The 23,922-nt window shown below is 42.2% G+C and overlaps 2 protein-coding genes and 1 long non-coding RNA gene across 4 annotated transcripts; 2 read left to right on the top strand and 1 right to left on the bottom strand.

Annotated features, from left to right (window-relative positions):
- Positions 1-3,909: 3,909 nt before the first annotated feature.
- Positions 3,910-5,053, top strand: LOC144388434 (uncharacterized). The gene is made up of 2 exons (XR_013452818.1): positions 3,910-4,049; positions 4,185-5,053. It is a non-coding gene; the product is annotated as an uncharacterized LOC144388434 (long non-coding RNA).
- A 720-nt stretch (positions 5,054-5,773) lies between these two features.
- On the top strand, positions 5,774-9,493 carry tmdd1 (transmembrane and death domain 1). Of its 2 annotated transcripts, none has more exons than XM_040192489.2 (5): positions 5,774-5,979; positions 6,346-6,546; positions 7,031-7,150; positions 7,924-8,076; positions 9,152-9,493. In XM_040192489.2, the coding sequence occupies exons 1-5, from the start codon at positions 5,913-5,915 to the stop codon at positions 9,448-9,450; spliced, it is 840 nt and encodes a 279-aa protein (XP_040048423.2). In that variant the 5' UTR covers positions 5,774-5,912; the 3' UTR covers positions 9,451-9,493. The 2 variants fall into 2 exon arrangements, with proteins under 2 accessions (XP_040048423.2, XP_077946048.1); XM_078089922.1 differs by having other exon boundaries at positions 9,156-9,493.
- A 7,316-nt stretch (positions 9,494-16,809) lies between these two features.
- Positions 16,810-23,339, bottom strand: LOC120828847 (solute carrier family 26 member 9). Its single transcript, XM_040192488.2, has 20 exons — positions 23,094-23,339; positions 22,755-22,894; positions 22,490-22,600; positions 22,217-22,392; positions 21,957-22,121; positions 21,734-21,886; positions 21,545-21,627; positions 21,279-21,426; positions 21,083-21,196; positions 20,779-20,856; positions 20,572-20,667; positions 20,386-20,492; positions 20,205-20,274; positions 20,021-20,113; positions 19,790-19,930; positions 19,429-19,671; positions 18,956-19,010; positions 18,520-18,656; positions 17,515-17,574; positions 16,810-17,409 (listed from the first exon to the last, which is right to left on the bottom strand). Exons 1-20 carry the CDS (start codon positions 23,216-23,218, stop codon positions 17,398-17,400), a joined length of 2,307 nt encoding a protein of 768 aa, XP_040048422.2. The 5' UTR covers positions 23,219-23,339; the 3' UTR covers positions 16,810-17,397.
- Positions 23,340-23,922: the final 583 nt, after the last annotated feature.

Genomic DNA, 23,922 nt, shown 5'->3' on the forward strand with positions numbered 1-23,922 from the left:
GTTAACTAATGGACTCGCTAATCAAAGGGTGTCGTTCGTGTCCGTCTCGCCTTTGTCAATGCATAAGTGTTAACCTGGCTGCTCCTCCTGCCCAAGACCCCCCTCCCACAACTCGGACACAGAAGCCCCACGCGCTTTCATTCAGAGCAACCCAGGTCTAATCAGCACCTCTACCCACCTGGAATGTGCACCGTTTTCGTTAGAAGTATAGGCTTGGGGAAAAACCAGACAGGTATTTTGAACTGAAAGCATGCCCAGACTTATTCACTGATGAAGCTGCAGGCACCATTATAAAAGAAAAAGGGTGGGGGGGTGTTTTGGGAGCTTTTGTGTTTGTACTCTCACTAAAAGAGCGCAGTCACGGTAGAAAAATGTGTTGCTAAAAGTGCAGCGGGGCCTGATGAAACAATGCCTCTTTTTGCATCTCGATGTGTTTGATCCCCATGGCAACAGTAGGAGACGATGAGCTCCTTGATGGTTTGGACAAACGAAGAGCTGATGTCTGCGTGTCGCGCTCAGCGGCGACGGCCCGACAAGCAGTTCACGCTCCAGTAATATTCAAATAGGGCCCGACGTTGCAGCAAAGCTAAGCGTTTTAGATGATTCCCGCTGCGATGCCATCCCTCCACTGTTATTACTGCACGTCCCATTGCTCCATGTCAGCGAGAGAAGTACATAAACACAGGGTACTGACAGACCCCCTGTCTCACGCATGAATGGGAGAATTATCCAGCTCACATTCCTTCAGCAACGCAACGTTTTACGCGTTGAGAATAAGTACACGCTGCTCCATTCAGGAGCTGTTTAAGATATTTTAAGCATTTCACCCAAACTCTACAAATGCCGTAACATTTCAAACAGCAGCGACAGAGCCAACGTCTGTTTACCTGAAGGGAAACCTCAGGTTTTCATGGGGTGTTGTCACTGTAACCGCCGTATGAGAGCAGTGTTGAAGTGAAGTGTTCACTGAAACTGCCTGAAAACGGTTAACTCTCGAGCTCTCTTTATTTGGTTTTGTTTGATCCATTTTGATCAAGACCGAAGTAAAAAGAATAACTGCAATACGGCTCGGAGAAATATCTGAAATTTGGTTAATTGTATCTCCCAGCCGCGGCCGATTGTTTAAATCTGTTGAATTATATTCAACGATTCAGGCTGCATTGTTTCTCATTTTGCTCTTCACAGAGACAGTGGTTTTCAATAAGACCTAATCTTGTTGCACCATATTTGTCTTGAGCTCACACCAATCATATTTTTTACACGGCCTCCCTTATTTTCCGTGGGAGCAGCAGCCCATTTGTATTCTGGGTGTGACATTTCAAATCTGCATCCAAATGGGGGAATGAAATATTTATGCTGCAAAATGATGGCACTCCTCATCGTCAAATTGCTTGAACATGAAAGTACGATGGAAGGGAGGTGCATTCCTGTCCAGGCAAGTCAGAACAGACTCAGCCAATGAGGCATCAGAGAGGGAGAGAGAGATGAGGGAAGTATCAAGGTAGAAGGACAACCTGTGGGCGGCCTCAGGCTACAGAGCCTGCAGACTAGGCAGACACCCAGGAATCTCAATTAAAAACATTCAACTTACAACAAATGCCAAAGGCCTCTCAAGCAAATACCCTCATTTAAAAATGAAATGCACATTTGCTTTTTCACTTGAAGCAGGGATTAGTTTGTTTGTTTTGTTCTGAGATACATCTACACTAAATCGAAGTACAGAAGTACAAGATGCAGAACATACATATTAAGCAACGACAGCTCGTGCAATAATGCGTGTTCATAATGCAGCACATTTATGCTACAGACGTGAATAAACAATGAGCATAACAATGTCTGTGTACGTGTGTCATTAGTGAAAACATGCTGAAGTAGTGTTGCCTAGTTCACACAGACATCTTGGACTAAGACATATTTTCATTAAAAATGACCTGGTAGTGGTAACTACCACGGTAACTTGGGACCTTCTTAACCACAGCACTTAACAAGCTATGATGCATTATGTAAAATACAGCAGTTTAGCTAAAGGTAATGCTTCCATTTCTATATATAGATATATATTTTTTAATAGCAATATGATAAGGCAGGGTTATCTGTGAAGGGTTAAGGCCGTGAAAGGGTTTGACACAAACAACATGCGTTTGAACCAACAAATGTGCACTAACGGTGAAAGTGTGCTGAAGCTCGCATTCCGCACATTTGTGACGTGTTTCAACGGAAACACGCGCTGCCTCCAGGGAGTGTTAAGCTGAAACACAGCACCTCTTCTTTCAACGCGTCTCTCTGTCTAAGGGTCGACCATCACACCCCAACACGTCTGAACGACGGCGTAACCAGCTGGCTCGGTTATCATGTTTAAATAATTATACATGTAAAAAGCCTAAACTGAAAGCACTGCTGGATGTCTCCTACTAGCACAAATCATACCAGCGACATGTCTGGTAAAACTTCTATAAAGCCGCAATAGTGCAAACACTGCAAACAAAAGTTGATCGCTTGATGTCATTAGGTGCTTGATGTTCCCCTTTTGCAATATTGCTTTTGCAATATTAATAAAAATGTTGAAACAAGGCTGTTGTTGCGGATATGTAGTGTTGTTTAACAGTGGGGCATTTAATCTCATTTGAGTCGGCTCCCCAGTAACATAACACACCTTTGTCAGAGACTTCAACAACATCAGTTGGTGCATTTGAGTACAAATCTCCAGTGTGGTTATGTCTGGCTGCAAAAAATGTTTAAAAATGTTTATGGTATTTATCTGCGTGGACATTTTACTGCCTGCGAGTGTTTTTTAGAGGCTCGTTTTTCAGCCGTAACTTCCCAGAGGTCCGAAGGAGCTATCTGGCCCACGCAGAACACAGAGGTAGAGCGCTGTCTCTGTCTGTCTCTGTCTGTCTCCCATAACTCAAAGATATTGGCGTTCTTGTCGGTAAAATCACACATAAAAGCGATTGCGCTCAAATTAATGTGCTCACCAAAGAAATATCTTGTCATTTGAGGCTTGATGAAGCTTTGCACCTCAGGAATGTGTGGGCGATGCCCCCCCCCCTCCCCAAAACCCAAAACCCCACCTCAACCCACACCAACCCTGCCATTGTAAGGGGAAAGAATGCTTTTCAAGAAGTCCGTCCTTTCACATTGAGGGATGTCGGGTGTCGACCCATTTTTCATTAAAGGCTGAAAGGAGGAGAACGGAGCTTCAAAGTGTCTTAAATGTATATATGTGTTTCCCTGAAAACAAAGTGCTTTTTCTATCACAGGAAGTTAATTGCATCGTTATTTGCTTATTTAGAATTTCGGTAAATATGAATTACAGTCATTTTGGGGCTGAATAATGTTCAGCAGCTTGAAATGGGGGCTGTTTAGCTGACTGTAGAAGCAATGTTTTTTTCTTGTATAAATATGTTCCAGTGAAAATGGGTTGGAGGAGCTTTTCTGAAACGCTTCAGAAAAGCTCTGGTCTGAGGAGATTGGGATTTACTTCATAGAGAGACTAAAAAATAGGCAAATTACAGCAGCATCAAACAATAAACACTCTGCTGTTATTAGATGAATATTACACGAAATTCCTTAATTACATTTGTAAGTTCACATCTTCTTTAGAGTCTTCTTTCAAAGCCTTTGAAGTGGATACGATTTGTTTGTTGTTTTGACAAAATCTATTTTGGGGCATAATTATTTTACTAAAACTGCTGCATGGCCACAGCCTTTTTTTGGGGGGAACACTACCGTTATTACTTGTTTTTGTGATTATCGGCTCTTTTTTTTGTTAATGCTGGGCAATACAACCACTCCACCTGGGAGGGTGTGGCAGCTTTTCACCCAACAAATGGGTGGCCCTGCTGCTCAGGTGCTTGTGTCTTATTGGTCGGCGTAGGCCTCTAAAAACAACAATACCTGAATCAGGCAGCAAGATAAGACAGAGAGAAGACAGATAGCCATGGTGTCCGCTGTGGCTGCAGTCCCTGGTGAGGACAGCTCCAAGCTATCTCCTTGTTTCAGTTTCATTGCATTCACAGAATCACTGGGGAACTAAAGAGGCAACAAAGGTGAGTGATGGGTTTTAAGCCAGGTGAGGCATTTGTCTCTGCACGGGAAAAATCTAATCTTGCAAATACTTCAGAAGGTGGATTTGTGTATCGCTAAACTATAACTTTTGTTACTGTGTTGAATTATTTAAAAAGCAAAGGATCAACTGGAGGAATCAAATTGCCCGAGAAGCAAACTTTGTGATGGGATTTCAGTTGATCTCAACACAAAGACGTTTGGGCGTAGGAGGTGAGGGAGAAGTAAGACTACCGTAGAGCTCCGGGCCGAGCCTTTCCCCTCTGAGGCACACAGATGGCGGGGCGGGCCCGCGGAGGACTTGGCGTCGCGCCGCTGACGACTAAACAGCCGATTCGGCTCAGACGCGCGGTGACGTGCTCGGGATTTCAACAGCCGCCTGAAACGCTGGATCCTCAGAGCGGGGCAGGCCCGGTCTCGCCCAGGCTCAGACTTACACTCTAGAAAAGGGGGAGAGGCCAACACTCAACACTGAATCCCTGCAGCACTCACTAACCCCCCCACCCCGGAGGCATCGAGACGCCCCACTCGCCTGCTCCCAGCATCCAGTTTCAGATTTAAAATCTTTAAAACTAAATAGACTAAACCTAAAGCTTTACTAGATAGAAACTGTAACAAGTAAGAATCCCAATCAAATGTGAACAAAGGCTGTGTTGTGTGTATTTGTGTTCTATATTTCAGAGCCTTTCTGCAAGGAAAATCCCATGTGTTCTGTCCTTCATTCCACCGGAGTCTGTCTGTTTCACACCAGATTTCAGTGGTGTGAAGTGTAAGAGACATGGGGATACTGCTTCATGAGCTAACTCAAGCTTGTTCCCCTTGATTCAATTATTCATCTTTTTGACAAATGATACTGTTGTGATGTATGGTACTATATATTCTAATGGTTTTTCCCTGCTATTTTGTACAAGATATATTTTGCATGTATTTCCATTAATAAGACATTGTACTGCGCAACTCACTAATATGAATAAATATCTTGACCTTTTGTCCAGTTCTTTATTTCAACATCTCAAATCATTACGGAGCCATTATACCACCCACACGCCGTGGCTGACATTAGCAAAGATGTAGATTTTCAGACTCGGCCCACACAAACAACCTTTACTGTTTGGCAAATTAAGCTTATTAAAAATGTAAAACACGCCCACATGTAGCCAACACAATAATGCTATTTAACGTGTTTCTCCCAGCTAGAGAGAGAACTGCAGCAGCACACATCAAAATGTGAGAGAGAAAAACATATTCACCTCATATATAACATATAACCTTCTAAGTTAAATGTTAGAAGATGTGAGATGTGATAGTGTGATAGCAAAAGAGGTTTTCCATTATATATTGTGTCGCATAGGTAACAGGAATGAACGTTACAACGTGAATAGCTGTATTATCACAAACAATTCTCAAAATATGTATAATAATGATTTGCAATACATGTCATCTTATATCTATATTTGTCTACATATATATTCATTGCAATATCACACTACTAAAACCGTTAATGTGATTAAAAATGCTGCTTTTTCCTATTCCTATAATTGTAGATTGAATATCTATACTAAAAAAGTGGTTTGAAACTCATTTATGGGGTTTTGGTTATAATTCACATGCAATATTTGACTAATCAAAGATTTTCTGATGCTATCATTTACAAATTGTGTTCCTTAATTCAAAACACAACGACGTGTATCTATCCCGCATGGTGATTGGCTGATTCAGCGAATCAAAGAATAATACTTTGTACTATTCAAAACATTCTAGAACTTGTATTGAACTTGTCAAAGTTTTAAAAATAAACCTCATATACTTTGGGCAGCACGTATTGAGTCTACACTTCTTGAGCGGACATGAAAGTTTGGAGTTTATTTTTCCTCGTCTTTCTGCTTCTGAGTCCAACCCTCGGAGAGGACACAGGTGAGCGAACGTTCCCACCGAAAATATCAGCTGAAGAAACTGACAGCGAGACCGAAGCTGCTGATAACTCGGTTCCCGTTTTGTAAAATGTTGATTATTCAGTTTCTATTCAAAGCAGGGGAGGTGGCAAATATGACAGTTTCATGGCAAACAAGCCACACTTGCTAATTGAAAGCACGAGCATGCAGCAGAAATGTTGTTGGGTGTCTCAGCGTTACGCTTCATTAACTGGAATCCGCATGCATGCTCGTGCTGTCAAGCGAAAGGTGGAGCACAAGCCTCGGTCCTATTTCCAAAACCGGTGTTCTCCCTACAGTTTTTCCCAGCACTTATTTTTAATAATCGGCGTCTTTCATGGCTCTTCAGTTGCAGATGACATTGGTGCCCATCAGCTGAAGCGCTTGGTGGAGTTGCTGACGTCCAAGGAGTGCGAGGACCTTCTGTCCGTCCTCTCCCGCCCCGAGGAAAACATCTTCCAGCGCGTTGAGCGTCTCTCCCCGGAAACGAATCAGCTAGAACCTCGAGCCTCGAAGCCGCGAGCCAAGAGAGAAGCCTCAACCGCTGCAGGTTACTCCCCAGCATCTTCTGAAACACACCTCAGGCACTTTATGTCATGGAAATGATCTCTAACAAGTACTGTCATAGATCATTTTTACAAGGCTTGACTTTGCTTTGCTTTCTTAACTTATTCTAACAAAAATGTACAATTAAAGTTCCTTCACTGTTGAATAATGAAATAGCACATCAGAAACAGAGTGCAATTTTTCATATATAGCATTAGATACGTCAAAACTTCATATGTACCATATAATGTATAAACGTAACTAATTTGAATAGCTTCGTCAACAATTTTAGTCAGTATGGGGCCGGTTTAGGTTTCAGGTGAATCCTTTGAGACTCATATACACTTGTATGTAATAAGGTAGAAAGGGAGTCCACCTCCAGTCTGTTTCTCACACGTCCAGGTCAATTTTTGTTGAGTTCCTGACAGCAGGCGGACTGTCAGAGCCCTTTTGTGTCTGAGTTGCCACCCGTTTTTTGTGTTTGCTAGGCGATGAGGCTCGGTGCCGCGCGGGCCTGACGGACTGGATGCTCAGGCACGGCGAGCAGACCTACTACGACAGGCTCGCTCGCGCCTTGCAGCACATCGGCAGAACCGATGTGGCCGTTGGTGAGCAGCAAACGGAGAGGGGAAGAACGCGTGTGCCTTCTTGATAAAGACAATAACTGTGTGGCGCCGCCAAAGATAATGAGTTTCACATTAAATGGTTCACTTTTTATTTACAGCACGGTGTGGCCTCGGCCCGTCCCTCGGTGAAACTAAATTGGAAGAAATATTTGGGTGGACGTCGGTGTATTTTTAAAATTGGTTTATTTCCTCCCCGAGACTCTGACAAAAGTGCATAATTGCTTCGTTACTTTGAGATTTGTTTTAATTGGAATTTCAAAAGTGGCATATTTTGCACGCTGCCAGTTTCTGGCAAGCGCCACAGTCCAGTGTGCACACAACGCCACAGCCGAGTGGCGTTTGATAGAAGGAGGTGCAAATGATCTGACAGAGGACTCGGTGGAGCTGACACCAGCCACGGAACAAACCATCTGCTCCTTTCATCAGAGGCAACTTTGGAGTAAAACAAAATAACAAATACAAGTAGAGGAGATGAGTTATAAGACATTTGATAAAAGCTTTGATAAAAGCGACTTTACACATGCAGAATTCTGCAATTATTGTACACTTGATTGCAGTTCTGAAGACATGTACTCATACGTGGAAAATTGAGGGGCTCATTTGGTTTTACTTTGAAAGCGAAGGACGGCAGTCGCTCTCTTGCCAGAACGGATCATGTTCAAAATTAGAATCAAATATTCTGTTTCTTGTTGATGAAATACATGCAAGTGACAAAGACCATCTTTAAGATCGGCAATGTGCTCGTGTTTTTACAGAAGTGGGGAAGAACATCAACCAGGACAAAGTCCTGAAGATTAAACGCTACGTTGAAGATTACCACGAATATGTGAAGTCTTTAAACATCCCGCTGGAACAACCAGCCTCAGATGACCGACAGCATGACACCCACACGGTCAGAAAAAGAAGAGGTAATTTATCCCTTCAGCTCAATAGCTTAAAAAGTCATATTAGTTTGGCATTAGTGATGGCGAAGTCTGTGTAAGTGTAAATATCTTTGGCTAGTGATGTCATGAAGAGATTTTTAGGTTATCCCCCTAGAGACTGAATAACAAATTGTATAATGTTCCAATGAACCGTGATTCTATTAAGTGTTTAGATGAGATGCCAGATTAGATCCGGTGGCCGTAGGCATGATTCCAACTCATTACTTCTCAACATCAACACTCTCACTATATGACGAGTATTTCCCAGGATGCAAAGATGTAATTATCACCCGTCACCTGCTCAGTTTTTTTGAATTCTCGCAGGTTCTTCATCAAAGTTGAAACTTGAAAGTTGAAGCAGCCACACGCCTTTCAGCTGTTTGTTATGATGTTATGATCTTGCTAGTAATATGTTCCTCCCTGTGGAAGTCCTTTTATAAGGCCTGTGGTCTATGGCTGTAACCCATCAAAAGAATCCTCACATGCTTAAAAATTATGACAATACATTTTTGAAAAAGTTGCAGTTGTAGCTCAACTACAGCACAATTTGCTATTACTCAGTCAGTATTTTGTGATCCCATTAACTGTTTTGTCTTCCTAATCGTTGTTATCTAACTCTCTCAACAACGACCAACACACATTTTAGAAAGAGGCTCCTGGCGTTGAATCACAAACATTACACCATTACAGGCCAAACAAGCCATGGCCTCAACTTTTACAACCTCAACTTTCTTCCTGAGAAAGTAACATATCTAATGTCATCATAGGTGTAAATCAAGTGTTTCCACAACTAAATACTCCTGTCCATAAACTACCATTTAAATGTAAATACAATCTTGAATGTTACTCTGGTCAGATAGTTATCTCAGCTAAAGACAAACCGAAGATTATCCAAATAATCCTCCACTAGAAGATCTCCAGAATATTTTTAATTGTTCTTATTTATTGTGTTTTTAAAATGATTGTAATACTGGTATAAGGGTTTTTTCAGGACACATGTGAACCCTGTTTGTGTATCTTTCCTGTTTGTGCTGTGTGTGTGTGTGTATGTGTGTGTTAGTAAGGCACCTGACATCCCGTGACCTGGATCTGGTTGTGGAGCGGTCTCCTGTACCCGTGTACCAGAAGGGAATTTCGGTTGTAGCTCTGCCCCTTTTGTGGGGCATCCTGCTGGGCTTCGGAGGGACCTTGATTTTTGGAACCTCTATAGTTCTCGCCGTCGTGCACATCTGGCATGGAAACCAGCAGATCCGTCAACCCAGGGACCTGCAGGACGTTTTCTGCAGGACTTGCAGAACATGCAGGTCCTTGCAGGTGGTAGGCTGCGATGTAAGCAGCTTAGAGGGTTTAATGGAATGAGGAATACTTGATGAACTGTTAAGTAAAGGAAAAAAATACTTTATATTTCTTTGTGAGGCGTCTCTTTCATGCTTTCATGGCTCTTGTTTTCCGACAATGGAGCAAAAAACCTAATATCGATTCCACCGCACAACTACTAATTACGACAAACAAGACAAATAATTCCATTTCATATGAAGTAATTATCCCTGCTGTGTATTCCTACACTGCTAAGCATTATTGCCTTGCCAGTGGGTAGATGACTAGTGTGACAGATGCGCTGGAACCCGGCCCTCACACCAAAGGTTGTTCCGGTGTTACTGTGATAGTGATGCCACTTTCCATTTCCCCTGCAAGTGACGGCAACGTGCCCGTCTGGCATCGAAGAACAACTAATTATCCAGCCTGGCTTCTGCTTCCCCCGGAGCCTGCCGATACCTCCGCAGGCAATCCAAAAGACTAATAACAATGACAATGCTCGCAGACAACAGAGCAGTCTTGGCGATGTGATGGCAGCTGCTGGCAGGTGACAGAAGCCAAGTATAAAAAAAAAAAAAACACAGGGCGATGCTTTGTTGTTCAACATGCGAAGAAGGGAGATGAAATAAGTTGATGTGTGAAATGCCGAATGCGAGGTAGGTGACCTGGGACGAAAAACTCAATAAAAGTTAAAGAGATTAAAATGAACTCTGTCAATATGTGTGGGCTTGAATTGAGAAAATGAGCAGCTCTTATTTTCGTACGCTCTGCTGAGGATGTTTCTTAATAGCTCGACGGAAAACACACTCGTGGCACTGGGACACTTTCTGTTGTTCCCTGTTTCTTACGCTATCCCTACTTTCTTCATTGTAATTAAACTAATTACTTCATTATACAAATCTGCCCTAATGTGCTTCAGGAGGCAGACAGCTTGGATTACCAGTGGCACTAAGCAGCAATTACAGACAATTAGTTCATAAATCAACATTTTAACAAATTATTGTACTAAGCAGAACTGTATGAGCAATGTTCTGAAAGGCCAAAAGGGCATCATGGATCGGAGTTATGACTCATTACCTAATTAATGATCTATACAACAATGCTACTTCTTCAATATACAGATTGATCTTTTTAGTTAACAATGCAGCGTATAAATCAATGGATTAGATTTTATTTTATTTACGCTTTGGCCTTGCACTGAATGGCAGCTTAACAGCATTGAATGGACTGTGATGGATGCTGGTAAACTGTTGAGTCATGTTGGGTAGTTGCAATGACACTTGGTTTTTTTTGTTCATGATCACCAATCAAGGATGTTTGGCAAACAGATGGTTTAGGACAGCGTTGTGTTTCACCTTTTACTGCTAACCTTTCCAGGTGGCTTCACAACAAAACTTCCTCCGTCCTCCAGTTTTTCCCCTGCTGGCTGGATCCTGCAGGTGCTGACTGTGACAGGTTCGCCTGCTGTGGGCTCACCTGTATTTCTGTAACCAGTGGAGAGGAGAGGCGGAGTGCCGTATGCTCGAGTGACTCACAGAAACAACATGCCACTTGGGGCCTACATCATGGTTGTGGCACTCCTTAGCACAGCAAAGGTCCCATCCGGGAGCTGCTCTTAGTGGGTAAAGGAAACTATAAAACACCTCAAGGATGTTAAGGAAACACTGAATAACTTTAGGAACATTCCATACAGTGCACGGTTCCATTTTTTATAGAGTGGTTGTCTGCTCCCCGGCACTTTTCGATGGATTTCATTCACAGGGCGCTGAAAATGAATGCCAGAATAGGCCAATGTTCATTTCAAGCCATTCTCATGCAAAAGGATGAAGCAATCACAGGCGTCATGGATGAATAGAGAAAGAATCTAACATGAAATTGACATTTACAGCCGAGGCAAAGCCAAAGTGTGAGGCTACGGTTTCCAGGCATATCTATTCTCATGTAAAATATATATTTTTCTTTTTTTATTGAGATGGTTTCTTTGGGGATTTTGTGGAGCAGCACAGCAGCTTATCACACTGGATTGTCTGAGGAGGGCACATCTGTCTGTTGCCGTTGCCTCGGCTCAGCGTGAGGAGTCAAGTGTTTGTCTGGATGAAAACGTAGATGGACGGAAGCGATGCGGTCCAAGGGGACGCTCGCACGGAGAGGCCGTGTCCTTGATGTGCTGAGGCTGCGCATTCTACACCAGAGCCTCTGGGGTGTGCTTAGTGGCTTTAAGTACCACCGCCATTTGCATCTTCATTCATCTGCAAGGCCGCTGGGGTGCCGCGGTCCCCGCTCAGCCATCACTCTCCCTTTTGCTCAATATATATGGATCACAGGAAACAAGATCACAGCAGCAGCTCTTTCACCGTCATACTTCTTTTAATCGCCTCGGCCGCAGAAGCTCACAACTTTGTCTCTTATGGTTTCCTTTGGGTGACTCTTCTTCTTCAAAGTTTTCACTGCCGATGAGAGGAGAGCGGCTTTTGGGGTTTACTTGAGAAGCCACAGTGCCATCCTGTGGTCACAATGGGTCATTACAGAAGGCGGTGTACAGAATTTGTGAAAAATTGCATGAATTGCATTGTCATAAATTGTCAATTATACTTATGGTCAGTTTTAACATCTTCTACTTCACTCCTCTTTATCACAGACTTAGTAAGTTGCCGAAAAGAAAAGATTGTTATTGTCAGAGATCCCTCTAAAATATCCCATTTAGAAAAATAAATTCTCCTTGCGCAATTGATAAGTAACCATCTATCTATTATCATAACTCATGAATACAATTGGGCTGGTTGGATCCATGCACAAATCATATATTTATTCTGCAGTGTGTTTTCCCCAAATGTCATGGGATTAGCATAAAGCGGACAAATAAAGAGGGACTTTGGGCATCTTGTGGGTTAGAGGTGAAGGGCCTCTTGTGAATATGACCATGTGGATTATTCCCTACACAAAAGTTTGCCCCACAGTGTTAATGTATGCTGTATAAACCCAACTAATGGAATAGGTTCAGTGTCAATCACAAACATATTTTCCAAAATGACATATTCTAGATGTTGTTTTTGTATTGCTTTCCCTATAGGAGCAGCTCTGGACGGTTACTGCATGAAGATTTGTAGCTGTTAAATGCAAAAGAGGGGTGAGTGGATGGTCATAACGTGGTGCGGTTAGACAGCTGCTTAAAAAGAGCACGGCACGATGAATAACTAAGCAGTGCGGCTGTCACAATAACGGCAAAATGCTTCATCAGCCTAAACATGGTTAAAGGCCAAAGCTTTGAGTGGAATGTCTCGGGCACTTGTGTGCATGTAGATGTGCAACAAAACAACATTTGAATTGCAAATTTCACTCTTCCTGCGCAAATAAAAGTTGCCGGTTTCTGCGGCGTGGTGTAAAGCATATTGTGTTTAAGCATCTAAAGCCCAAAATATACTTGGGTTTTATCATATCATCACACACTGTTTAAAATCCAGGCAATATGCTTTGTGTCATGCTTGAATATAATGGATGAGTTTGATTGACTTCCGATTTAATAGTTAATGAATCACCGTCAAGGCTGAATTTGTCTGCTGAAAGTTGAGTCACGATAGAGATATAAACTAAAGCAGTAAAGTGCGTTGGATAACGGCTGTCTGAGTTGCCTTTTTATTGAGAGAAAAGAAGAGGTTACCGTCTGCAGACGAACCCAGAGGACACTAAACAACGGGAGAGCAGATCAAACCGGTCTGAACCACAATTTTTGTGAGAAACATTTTTGTTTTACTCCTTTTCGCTTACAGCGGAAATAGCTTTGGTGAACTACATGTATGTATTTTGTATTCACGTATTCCAATAGATACAGTATATGTTAGATACATTAGAAATAAATATACAATGATCATCGCCTTCATGATCATTTTTGACCTGAAAGAGATGCCCACTGTATATTTCCTTTGTAAGCCTTGTTTTTTCAAGTGAATATAATTTGATGAGCTATAAGGAAGGTTTACATGTGGAACTATTAGCTAGAAAGCTAATTTGCAATTGCTTGTGTTTATTAATCAGATATATTTAAACAGTCGAAGTAGGGGGCAATTACACTAATGCTTGCGTGGTTCGTGATCTCAGCCATCTCTGCCTAAAAGACGTTTGTGGACACTCGGACACGGCCGATCTTTGTCTGTGAAATCCACTTCGAGTACGAGCTGAGCCAGACTGCTGATGGTTCAATTCTTTTAAACCTGACGTTTATAGTATATTTCAATATCTGCCAACTCTGCCTCCTGCAAAGAGCATGTTAACATAAAGGGTTGCTGTAGTTAAAACCATGTATTCACAGCTGTATTGGCATCCTGTCAATGTCGATGAAGATCTTGTTAAAAAACTTTAAGACAGATCGTTATACACAAATAAGGCACGACAGATAATGAGCTCTGGTCCAACGTATTGCATTAAAAGCTTCCCCTCTTTTATGGCTCTTCATGGCTCCCGAGTCAGGCGAAGATTCATAAAATTAATGAAGTAATTGTGCACAAGCTATCAAATCATGATTGTGTAATAACACTTACAACACCCCTGATGACATGCTGCAAAGCATCACGCGGCTTCCTCCTATGCTGCAGTGCTCTAATGAGTTCCCTTAGCGGTGCACCACACTGCGTTGTTTTTGCATTGTGTTGTCTAATTTCCCCGCTGATACCGAACGCCTCAGTAAGGAGTTAGTATCTGGAAGTCATCACACCCAATAAGAAGACAGTTCCTGATGCTTGGTTTAATGAGTTGATGACAAAACAACTCACCGGTCTGCCCAACACAATAGCTGCAAGTCTCTCTTTGTCTCGATGGCGTGTTCAGAATCAAGGTCAAATGTTTATTTATCTTTCTAAAGCATTATCTTCTCCTGCCAGCTGTGGTTTCTATGATACTGTTAATGAAATTCAAATCAATTCCTTTCTTCCTTTCTCACATAACAAACATACAAAAAATATAAACGTACATCTTGGCGTTTTGCTGCAGCAGCAATTTTCGAGTGCAGTATCTATCATTTCATAAAGGTCACTGTCTTTAGAAATGATCAGGACAGTGACTTCATTTCAATATTACCGTTAAATTAAGGAACTCTGCAAATGAGAAAAAGTAAAACTGGCGAAGCAGGTTGAGCGGTATTTTCAATCAGACATGGGGTTGTGGTTTAATTAAACTATACTCAATCATTTTATGCTTTAATTAATCACTAGAGGATGTTGGTGCATTTAATTGCTGTTGAACAACTGGAATGAGACAATGTGCACATTAATTAATATCAGCCATCAGTGGTCAGATTCGCCCCTGAGCAACTTGGCCCAAAGACAATGTGCTGACATTGCACAATCAAGATTTATGATTGCCCGGCTACAAACTGGCTTGCTAATTAAGCGAAATAGATCGCCGCACATAAGTCCAGAGAATGCATGAAAAGCATCAACTGCTATCGCTTGATCAGTGTCAAACGGATATTATTTTAATCACCAGAAATGGTTTCGGTTGCTCCGTCATCTTCCATTTTCTGTCCCATGCAAGCAAACAGAACGGATTCCTTGCGCTTTTTTTAAAATTAAATCTTGATTGTGAAAGGTCAGACCAAAATATTCTTCTCATTGACAGCTCTTCATAACAGCAGGCGAGCTGTAAATGACAAGGTCCCATGACTCAACAAGGAGATTCACTCCGGCACCAATCAATTAGTCTCAACAGGATGAAACCACTGCGCGTGTAAACAAATCTAACACATAAATCTCTATGACACGAAAAGGAGCCGTGTTAATTAAACCACCTTTCTTAATGAATGTGCAAGAGATGTAAAATTACTTTTTGTGTGAACTTACAGGTATTGGGAAGCTAGTCCCTTAAAATCTCATTTGAAAAAGGTTTTGGCAAGAAGCATTTCATAATTCAGTGTAATCAACATTTGACCTGCAGAAAGAAGCCTATTTTGCCCATAGCTTTACTGTTATGGAGTAATTATATGGCGTATTATCAGGAGAGTCAAATTTAAAAAAGCTCCGTTACATGCGTTTTGATAAGAAAAGCAGATGAGAAAAGAAATACAGAGTTTGAGCATTTTGGTTCCCTGGTCTGGAACTCAATGGTTATTTGGAATGGGTGCTTGGTTAGATGACTAAAATAAGGTCTGCGATTAACCAAAGACTTTATCGTCCTATGGAATATTTACCAGTGAATTCCCTTATGAGTCTTTTAAAGCGTTAATGTGTCTTTAAAAAAGCCGATTGCGTAAAAGGGTCTAAATGAGACTCACAGCTATCACTACTTTGCCTTTAGGTCAGTGGTGATGACTTTAAAAACGTGTTACTATTATAGATATATGTAAGGGTTTGACTCAGTCAAATCCAAAGAATAAATCTCATTGGCTTTTTGTTGAAGGAACCATGGTGATTTTAACTTCTGGGTTGGCCTCGACAAATAGAAGGGCAAAGGTCTTTAGCCTGACTGATCCTGCTCTGAACCAGCCTGCGTGCCACTAAGACCACATAGACCTCGTCATTACGTACACAATATATATATACTGCATGTTGGTATACATTTTTGACCTTACAGGGAAGTGCATAATGGCATTAATACGCGTCCGTGGATACATGTGCAATACTGCAACTTTGGGATGACATGGATTAAATATATTTCAAACATTTAATACTTAATACTGAGATTGGAAACTCGTCTGTTTCTTTTGTGCATTGCATCAACAATACATTCAAAAATCGTTCTCCTATCAATCTCTCAATCTGTCTGACAGTTTGGAATAATTCATTCCAGTTTGAACACACCTGATTAGATTTACTGAGGCGTCTGGATTTCACACACTGTATGCAGCTTATGTTTATGTATAACTGGGACATATGTGAAAGTCAAGTTCTGTTTTTTTTTTATAAAGTCAAACATTCAAAGAAAAGAAAAGCATATGGCTCATTACTAAGTGACAACCCAGAGTTGAACTAACTGTTTCAATCTGAATATTTCCCTAATTCTAATTAATTAAATCAGGCCCAAACAGCAAAGAGCTTTGACAGTCGGTCTCAAAACAATAAGGGCGAAAAGAAGGAAAAGGACGAGCTGCAGTTGATGAAATTAGACTCATGCACACACACACACACACACACACACACACACACACACACACACACACTTTAGGTGATGAGCGACTTCCCCAGAGCTCCAAATTAAAGCTGATGGCCATTGAAACCTTGTAATCACTTGTGGTGCCAATTTGCTGCAGAGAAGAAGGAGAGCAGAGGAGCAGATGTGTGCCAGAATACCTTAGGATGATTTCTTAATAGCTTCATAAATCCATTCATGCGTCACAAGCATAGCAACACTGCTGTCAGCCCGCTGCGAGGCACCACATGCCTTTTAGCCCCTGCTACACAAACACACAAGGTAGTTGGCACAAATATTTCTCTTTATAACAGTCCAATGCAACCGGTGACAATTGGAAGGGTTTTTGTTTCGTTGGGGGCTTTATTTTTTGCCGTATGGTAAATGATGGGACACTGCGGTCCTTGATAGGGTTTGCAAGACAACTAAGTCTGGAAAACTGCTGATGCATTTCTCCTTTCACTTTTGTTTATCCTTTGTTAGTGCCTTGCCTCCACGGGGACTTGGGAAGACTGCTCAGCTGGTTGCAGCACTCAGCTGTGGCCATGCACACTTTCAGTTAATTACAAGACCACTCCTGTAAGACTGCTCAGTCAGCAGGTTCACGCCACAGTTATTGTGAGGGCGGGGGTCTGTGCTTCATTATCTTGCTCAAGGCCTAATTTGTTATTGGTGTCTCTTGTGCTGGTATGTACCACCCCCTGTCAGTGGAGTCAAGTACTGGCTGTGCCCGACCACAGAGTAAAACGATTTCCTTACGTAACTGATCTGCATTGAGATAAAAGCACAGAAAGTATTTTTGGCAACAACAAAATGAACTGATTGTATCTTCTTTAGGTTTCTCATCCTCGTCTTCACTGCAGCAACCAGTGCTCAAAACAGTTCCTGTAGAGTAAAACGACACTTAGATCTACTGTAACGGCTTGGTGGAAAAATAAAGGTAGAATAGCAGAACTGTGATTTATCCTTTTGGGGTAAACTAGTACCTACCTGCTCCAGATCCTTCTCCTCGTTAATGTTAAAGACAAGTTTCTGTTTCGCTCTCTCTGCCTGCAGCAAACAGAGTAAATGTACAAATTGAAAGTCAAACAGGCATGAATGCAAACACTTAAATTGTGTTACTCCCGGTTCTATGATTCCACTGGAAATAGAGTAAATACGGGTGTTAAAGGCAAGCTTTGGCCTTGACGAATGGAGTAGGTTACAAATTCCAGGTATTTATGAAACCGCAAACAACTATTTGCTGTGTAAACTTATTGAATTAATGTCCACCTGAGCAGAAAATGAAGTCATGCTCCCGCTTAGGGTAATCTGAGATTCTATGTGCTTTGTTTAATCAGCTCTCTGGCACGAGTTCATGTTAATTAATATTAGTGTATGTGTGCATCTATGTGTGTGTGTGTGTGTGTGTGTGTATGTGTGTGTGTGTGTGTATGTCTCTAACTGGCCTGCTAATCGCTACCACCCTGCACTCTGCTAATACATTGAAACTGCTGATAACGCCGCCCCGGCCCAAAGTGCTGTCGCTTAAATGGAGCGCACCCTCCAGTCCCCCTAGTTCATACTCATTTGATTTAACTATATTATTTTAAAGAGAAACTTCATTTCAGGTTGTTTTTTTACACACAAAATCCTGCTGAGAACAATGATTATCTAGTCGGATACTAAAATCGTTGCCTATGCACATCAGGCAGTAGGAGCAGACAGAATCAGGCGTGTAGCAAACAATGCGCAGCATGACCTTAGTGTAAATTGCAACTTTGTTTGCTGAGGCACTTAATGTGTCACAAAAAAGCTAGGTGATATTTGTGTTTACTCTAGATAAGGTTACAAAGGCTGTGCAAGAAAGCGAAATTAGGTCCTTAGAAAATAAACTTTGTTTTTCTACTCATCTTACTTTTATTTAAATCTTAGAACCTTTGTTTGTTGTTTGTATGTGAAGTTATAAAAAGGATTGGTAAGGTTATACGGTTATTTTATACAGTGGGGGCCTACCTTTGGGGAGACTTGCCTCTCTTCTGAGGTCTGCTGAGCAAACACAACAGCATCGTGGACGGTAAGGAAAAGATTACTGCGGCCAATATTGCCGTCATCAAAAGCTCCTCCGACCTCCAGATCTTTAAACACCTGGGCTGCAGGCAGAAGGACAACCAACATCACACAAGGAAGTAAAGCACAACAACTGATTTTGAATATCTGGGGGGGTTTTGCCAGGAGAAGAACTCTGATTGATGCTTAAATGCAATAAATCACAACAAATGACTGCTCGATCTTTATCTCACTAGTCCTATAAAAAGTGTTTACTAATTAAATCTGTCATTTACAATTGTACACTCATTTCTACCAGTGTCCTTCACAGACCTTGTGCTCAATGATTAGGTCTATTTAACCATGCAGGTGGGAAATGCACTGAAGTCATTAATGATTTCACCTTGAACATTAGCCAGGTAGAGTTTAATGCCGAGCGCTGCGTAGCTTGAGTTCATCTGCATGGGGAATGAGAGAAGGAGAGTCAATGGGCATGACGGAAAGTACTGTTATATATACCCTTACTTTAGATTTCTTCTTTCTCATAAAAAGGTTCGGTAGGGTACTTCAGCGTCCGACCTCACATACTATAGTATCTATATATATATTTATGGGGTTCTCTGACTGGCAGAAAGAAGCACTGTGCCGAGGCTGTCTGCAACCCAACGTCGTCCAAATCAGGTTAGTTGTAATCATTTAACATTCATCCTCATCATGAACATTTCCACGTCAGAAAAGCGAATGCCGAATCATGCTGATAATGATTGTGGCAGTTAACTGTCCCAGTGTCTGAGATTTATTTTTCTATTTTGTTTTCCCTACATCCTGGGTTGCTTTATTAAAGTATTTCACACCAAATGTACAAATATGCTACACCTTTATCAATACTTTGATGCCCATTAGGTCTACGAAGCAGACCGCTGCCAGGTCGAGGATGAGGGTGTGGAAGGGCATGGGCTGGGACTCCAGTGTGGGACTGGGTGGCTCTTGGTCAGGCGCCTTCCCGTCCAGCTCATTGTCCCCTAAGCCGAAGTTGACGTAGCTGGTGGGAGGATCAGGTCCGCTGGCGGTGCCGTTGCTCATGTCAAAGTCACTTTGTAGTTCGAGCTGAGATAAGGTCTAGATATAGAGGCAACACAAAAGGAGAAAGGTAGACAGGACGCTTTTTAAGGAAATGAAAACACCGGCTGAGATTAATCCAACACGCATGTCATGTATGTCCTATACTTGATCCCACCTGAGTCTTCATGTTAACCAGAGAGATGGGTTCCCTCCCTCTGGTCTCCTTGTCCTTCTTCTCTTCTTTCGCTTTCTCCTTCTGTTCTTTCTTTAAGAACTTCTGCCGGGCCAGGAGAAGTTTGCCTGGGTCCAGCCCTGTCTAGACACAAACACGGCTGTGTAAACAACTGACGGAGAAACAATACCCAGCTTTGCGTGACAGTAAAAGAGGTCCTGTTTTCCACTGTACCTTTTTGATGACCCTCTGGCGGAATATTTCCGCATTTGCAAAATAGAGTGGTGAGCAATAGTTCACTATTTTTACGCCTGTTATTGAAACAACCTGTGGAGTTATTACAAAAAAATGAGATGCAGTGAATCATTCAATATGTCTAACGACAATAAACAAACACAGATATATGGAGTTTCCATACTTTACTGTACACTTTGGGGTTTTTGTAGATATCCGTATCCATAATCTGGACCATGGCCGAACCATTACGGCTTCAGGGAACACATCATTAAAATGAGTAACACAATAATGAACACTTTATGTAGAGTTTCATTGTCTTTTTTTGTAATCTTTGCATAAGAAAATATTTAGAATTTACTCACAACTGTGTCTTGAATATAACTACCAGGACGGAAAATCCCACTCCGATAGCTACTCCGTAGGGCAAGCTGAGAAAGAATGTGGCCAAGAATGACACAACCCACACACACTGGAAGAGAAAGAAAGATTAAGAAAAAGAGAAATACATCACATTGCCATGCAATATTACCCCCAATGCTTTGACTTACGCAGTCCAGTTTGCTTTTCTTCCACAAGTAGTAGGGGTCAGACAGCTGTAGGAGCGTGTTCTTCAGGTTCACTGCAATCAAGGCTCCAAGCACCGACTGGCAAAACCAAAACGCATTGTTCACCAATTTATGCCGGGAATTTGCTTTTGCTTTTGGTTCAATTTTTTTGTTGAATTTTTCAAAAATCATAAACCTATGACCACCTACTTTTGGAAGAGGTTTCAGGAAGGCTCCTAATGCAAGCATGGTAACCATTACGACCAGCATCACACATAGACTGGCAAACTATGAGGGCAGCAACAGAGATTCAGAGGTTGGAGATACTGTTTTGGTAATTAAGTACATTAACTCAAGAGCTGTAATCAAGTCAAATTTTTGTGCTTTTTGAGTGCTTTTTGACATTTTTGAACACCACTTGCCACGTAAGACCAATAATACAAAATTTGATTAACAGATACTTTGCTTGATAAAGATAAGACCTGCTTTTTTTGCGCGGCAGCGCAACACTCACCTGTGATGTTCCACCAGCACTGTCCACCGCCAGGGTTACAGACAAGGCACAGCAGATCACATGGATCTTAAAGAAAGACCCCAGGAAATTGCTGCAGCCCAGGGCCAACATTTCCTGCACGAGAAGACGCATGTTGTGTCAACAACGTTTAATGCAACATGCACGTCTTGATCTATTAAATGAGCGGTATTTGTACCTGGTTGGGATCCACGTCGTAGCCATGCTTGGCTGCCAACGTCCTGCCCATAGCGAGGTTGATCACGTACCCCACGATCGCCAGGGAGAACGCTGTGCTCAGCATGTCTTCCCACTGACTCACTGTTGGCAGGATTGGTGCTGGGAAACTGAGAAATAGAGACAGAATATATATCTTAATTAAACAGTCATAAGATGGTCATTTTAAAGGCAAACATCCACATCCCCTGCAGGCTGATTTTAAGTACACGTGCAGTTTCACTTTACCCCAATGGAATTTCTCCCACTATGTCCATGTGATAGAGCTCAGGAAGATGCAGCGGCCCTGAGAGGGCTGTGGCCACCACGACCTGTGTAGAACCCGGGAATACGGATCAAGAATTCAGGAATTTAAACAAATCGTAAAGAAGTGCACTTTTGTGTCCCTAGATGAATGCTGAACTAAAAGCTGCTTACAATTATGATTTCCATTGGAATGGGGTAGGGCAGCTTGTGGCGGTAGCGCGCGCTCAGCTCCTTCCCCACAATAAGAACTATGCTGCTGACCAGAGCAAACACTAGCGATGCGATGTTGGTATCCGGAAGCCCACGTACAATATCTACAAGCGTCTATAAGAAATAGATCGAATTAATGACAATCAAAATTTCTCGTCTTCTGAAGACCTGGCTGATCCCTTACATAGACGACCGCCAGCGGACCGCTATATGGTGGCACCCGGATGCCAAAAATGTACTTGAGCACTGAGATGAGGATTTGTAGCCCCGCAGCAGTCATGAAGCCTCTGACGAAGGATTCGGACAGATAGATGGCTACGAATCCAAACTGCATGAAGCCGAGGCCAATCTGCACGGACACAGGTAGGTTTTCAATGGGTCAGCTTTATAATAAACTACTTAACACTTAACACTTCGAAAGACAATGATTCTAGTGCCGAGTACCTGAATGACTGCGGTGAGACAGGCCAGGGTTCCAGATATTCCCAGGCGAACGTCATTCATCAAGTTTGTGTCCACTACTGTGGCATTGAGAGTGGCGTTGAAGTGACTAAAGTCAGACTCTGGGGCCAGCCTTAGACACACCATCCCCACCATAATGCTGAGGACAGCAAACGTACCTATGGAAAGTAGTGCATCACAGTTATTTTCTTCTGGCTGAGGCAACTTATCGCTGTCTTTATGGGTGATCCCTGCAGATAAATCACTCCGGCTTACCTGGGACCATCTGGTGAACAGTGCCCATGAAGAAATACGGGATGAGGGGAAAGAAAGAGGAGTAGAGACCGTTGACGGGCGGGAGGTTGGCCAAGAGGGCGAATGCCATGCCTGGAAAGAGCGGAGACAGTTTGGCAGCTGTCACATAAATCATGACGATATATAAAACACAATCGCTGTGTAATACACCGAGGCCGACGGTGCTGCAGCCAGCTCGGGTTTTGTAGAGTACGGAGGCATCAGAGCGATGAGGGTATCCACTGACCTTGGGGAACCTGAATGGTGCCAGCGCTGACCCCGCTGATGACATCACACAGCAGGTTTTCTTTCGCTTTGTACTTTGGCAGCCAGCTCAGGATAGGCAGGTGTCTGAACAACAAGCCCTTCAGTCTCAGCACGGAGCATCTGACAGACACAAACAGGGGAAACTCTTTGAAGTGATCCGGTTTGCTGGTTGTTACTCATATATGACGTCACATTGAGGAGTAGCTACAGGGTTCTCCACCGGTTGATCACAAACACGACGCTTGTCAGCGGAAAACGTTTTTGTGATGGGAAGACATGTAGTTCATGTTGACTGTGTGGAGAGATTGCAGTTCTGTACCTGAAGAGTTTCCTCACTTTCTCTCCAGCGGAGAATTGTCGGCTCTTCTTGTCAAACTCTCCGTCAAAGTCTGGGAGGTTATATGCCGGCCTGTCAATCACATATCGAGGGCGGCCCCGCTGCATGGCTGTAGCATTTCGAAATGGAAAATGTTCTCACACTATGTCCTTAACACCAATTTAAAGAACTATATTTTCTTAAAATGAGTCAAAATCAAGTCAAAGTAGTATCATCATGAATATAATTTTACTTCAACAGTACATGGTTGGAACAAGTTTATACACTTGATGAGGCTTATATTTATAAAAGTGGGAACACAAGGTAATCTTTATGAAATACACCTGTAGTGTTTTACATTTAGGGAGCTAATGTCATATCCAAAGCCTTAATCTAACCTTGAAGGATTAGCCCACAGGTAGGTGGACTGCTAAAATATTAGCTCAACACTGGGTAAATAATAGCACACAGGAGACCACTCATTGCATCGCAGTCTGACCTCAGTGGAAAAGATCCAATAACTGTACCACATTCCATTATTTGAAGTAAAACAATTAAAAAATGACATCTGCCTTTTACCGGTTTGGTCAAACACTAACTACTGACTTACTTAAATTAATCACGCTTCTGGTTCGTCAAAAGGTTTTATCCTGCTTTATCTCGGAGATATACTTTCTTAAAGATGTGCGTCCTTTTATAATAATTGCAGATAAAAGAATCAAAATGACCAATCACCAAGTGATGGGATAATCGTTCTGTTTCAAAGTTATAGGTCTAAAAAGGAGACGGCACTGTACCTTATTGTTGAAGCACAACCTCGGATGTGCGTATT

The sequence above is a fragment of the Gasterosteus aculeatus genome, chromosome 2, assembly GCF_964276395.1.
Source record: "Gasterosteus aculeatus chromosome 2, fGasAcu3.hap1.1, whole genome shotgun sequence".
Classification (NCBI taxonomy): Eukaryota; Metazoa; Chordata; class Actinopteri; order Perciformes; family Gasterosteidae; genus Gasterosteus; species Gasterosteus aculeatus.

What these genes read in the sequence shown, in the direction of transcription:
- tmdd1 (XM_040192489.2), top strand. Translation starts at nt 5,913, where the DNA reads ATGAAAGTTTGGAGTTTATTTTTCCTCGTCTTTCTGCTTCTGAGTCCA. An exon ending in AACCCTCGGAGAGGACACAG is followed by an intron (nt 5,980 to 6,345) that starts GTGAGCGAACGT and finishes ATGGCTCTTCAG; the next exon opens with TTGCAGATGACATTGGTGCC. An exon ending in CACGGTCAGAAAAAGAAGAG is followed by an intron (nt 8,077 to 9,151) that starts GTAATTTATCCC and finishes TGTGTGTGTTAG; the next exon opens with TAAGGCACCTGACATCCCGT.
- LOC120828847 (XM_040192488.2), bottom strand. Translation starts at nt 23,218, where the DNA reads ATGCAGCGGGGCCGCCCTCGATATGTGATTGACAGGCCGGCATATAAC. An exon ending in GCCAGAGGGTCATCAAAAAG is followed by an intron (nt 19,931 to 20,020) that starts GTACAGTGGAAA and finishes GTTTGTGTCTAG; the next exon opens with ACAGGGCTGGACCCAGGCAA. An exon ending in CTACCTGGCTAATGTTCAAG is followed by an intron (nt 18,657 to 18,955) that starts GTGAAATCATTA and finishes TTCTGCCTGCAG; the next exon opens with CCCAGGTGTTTAAAGATCTG.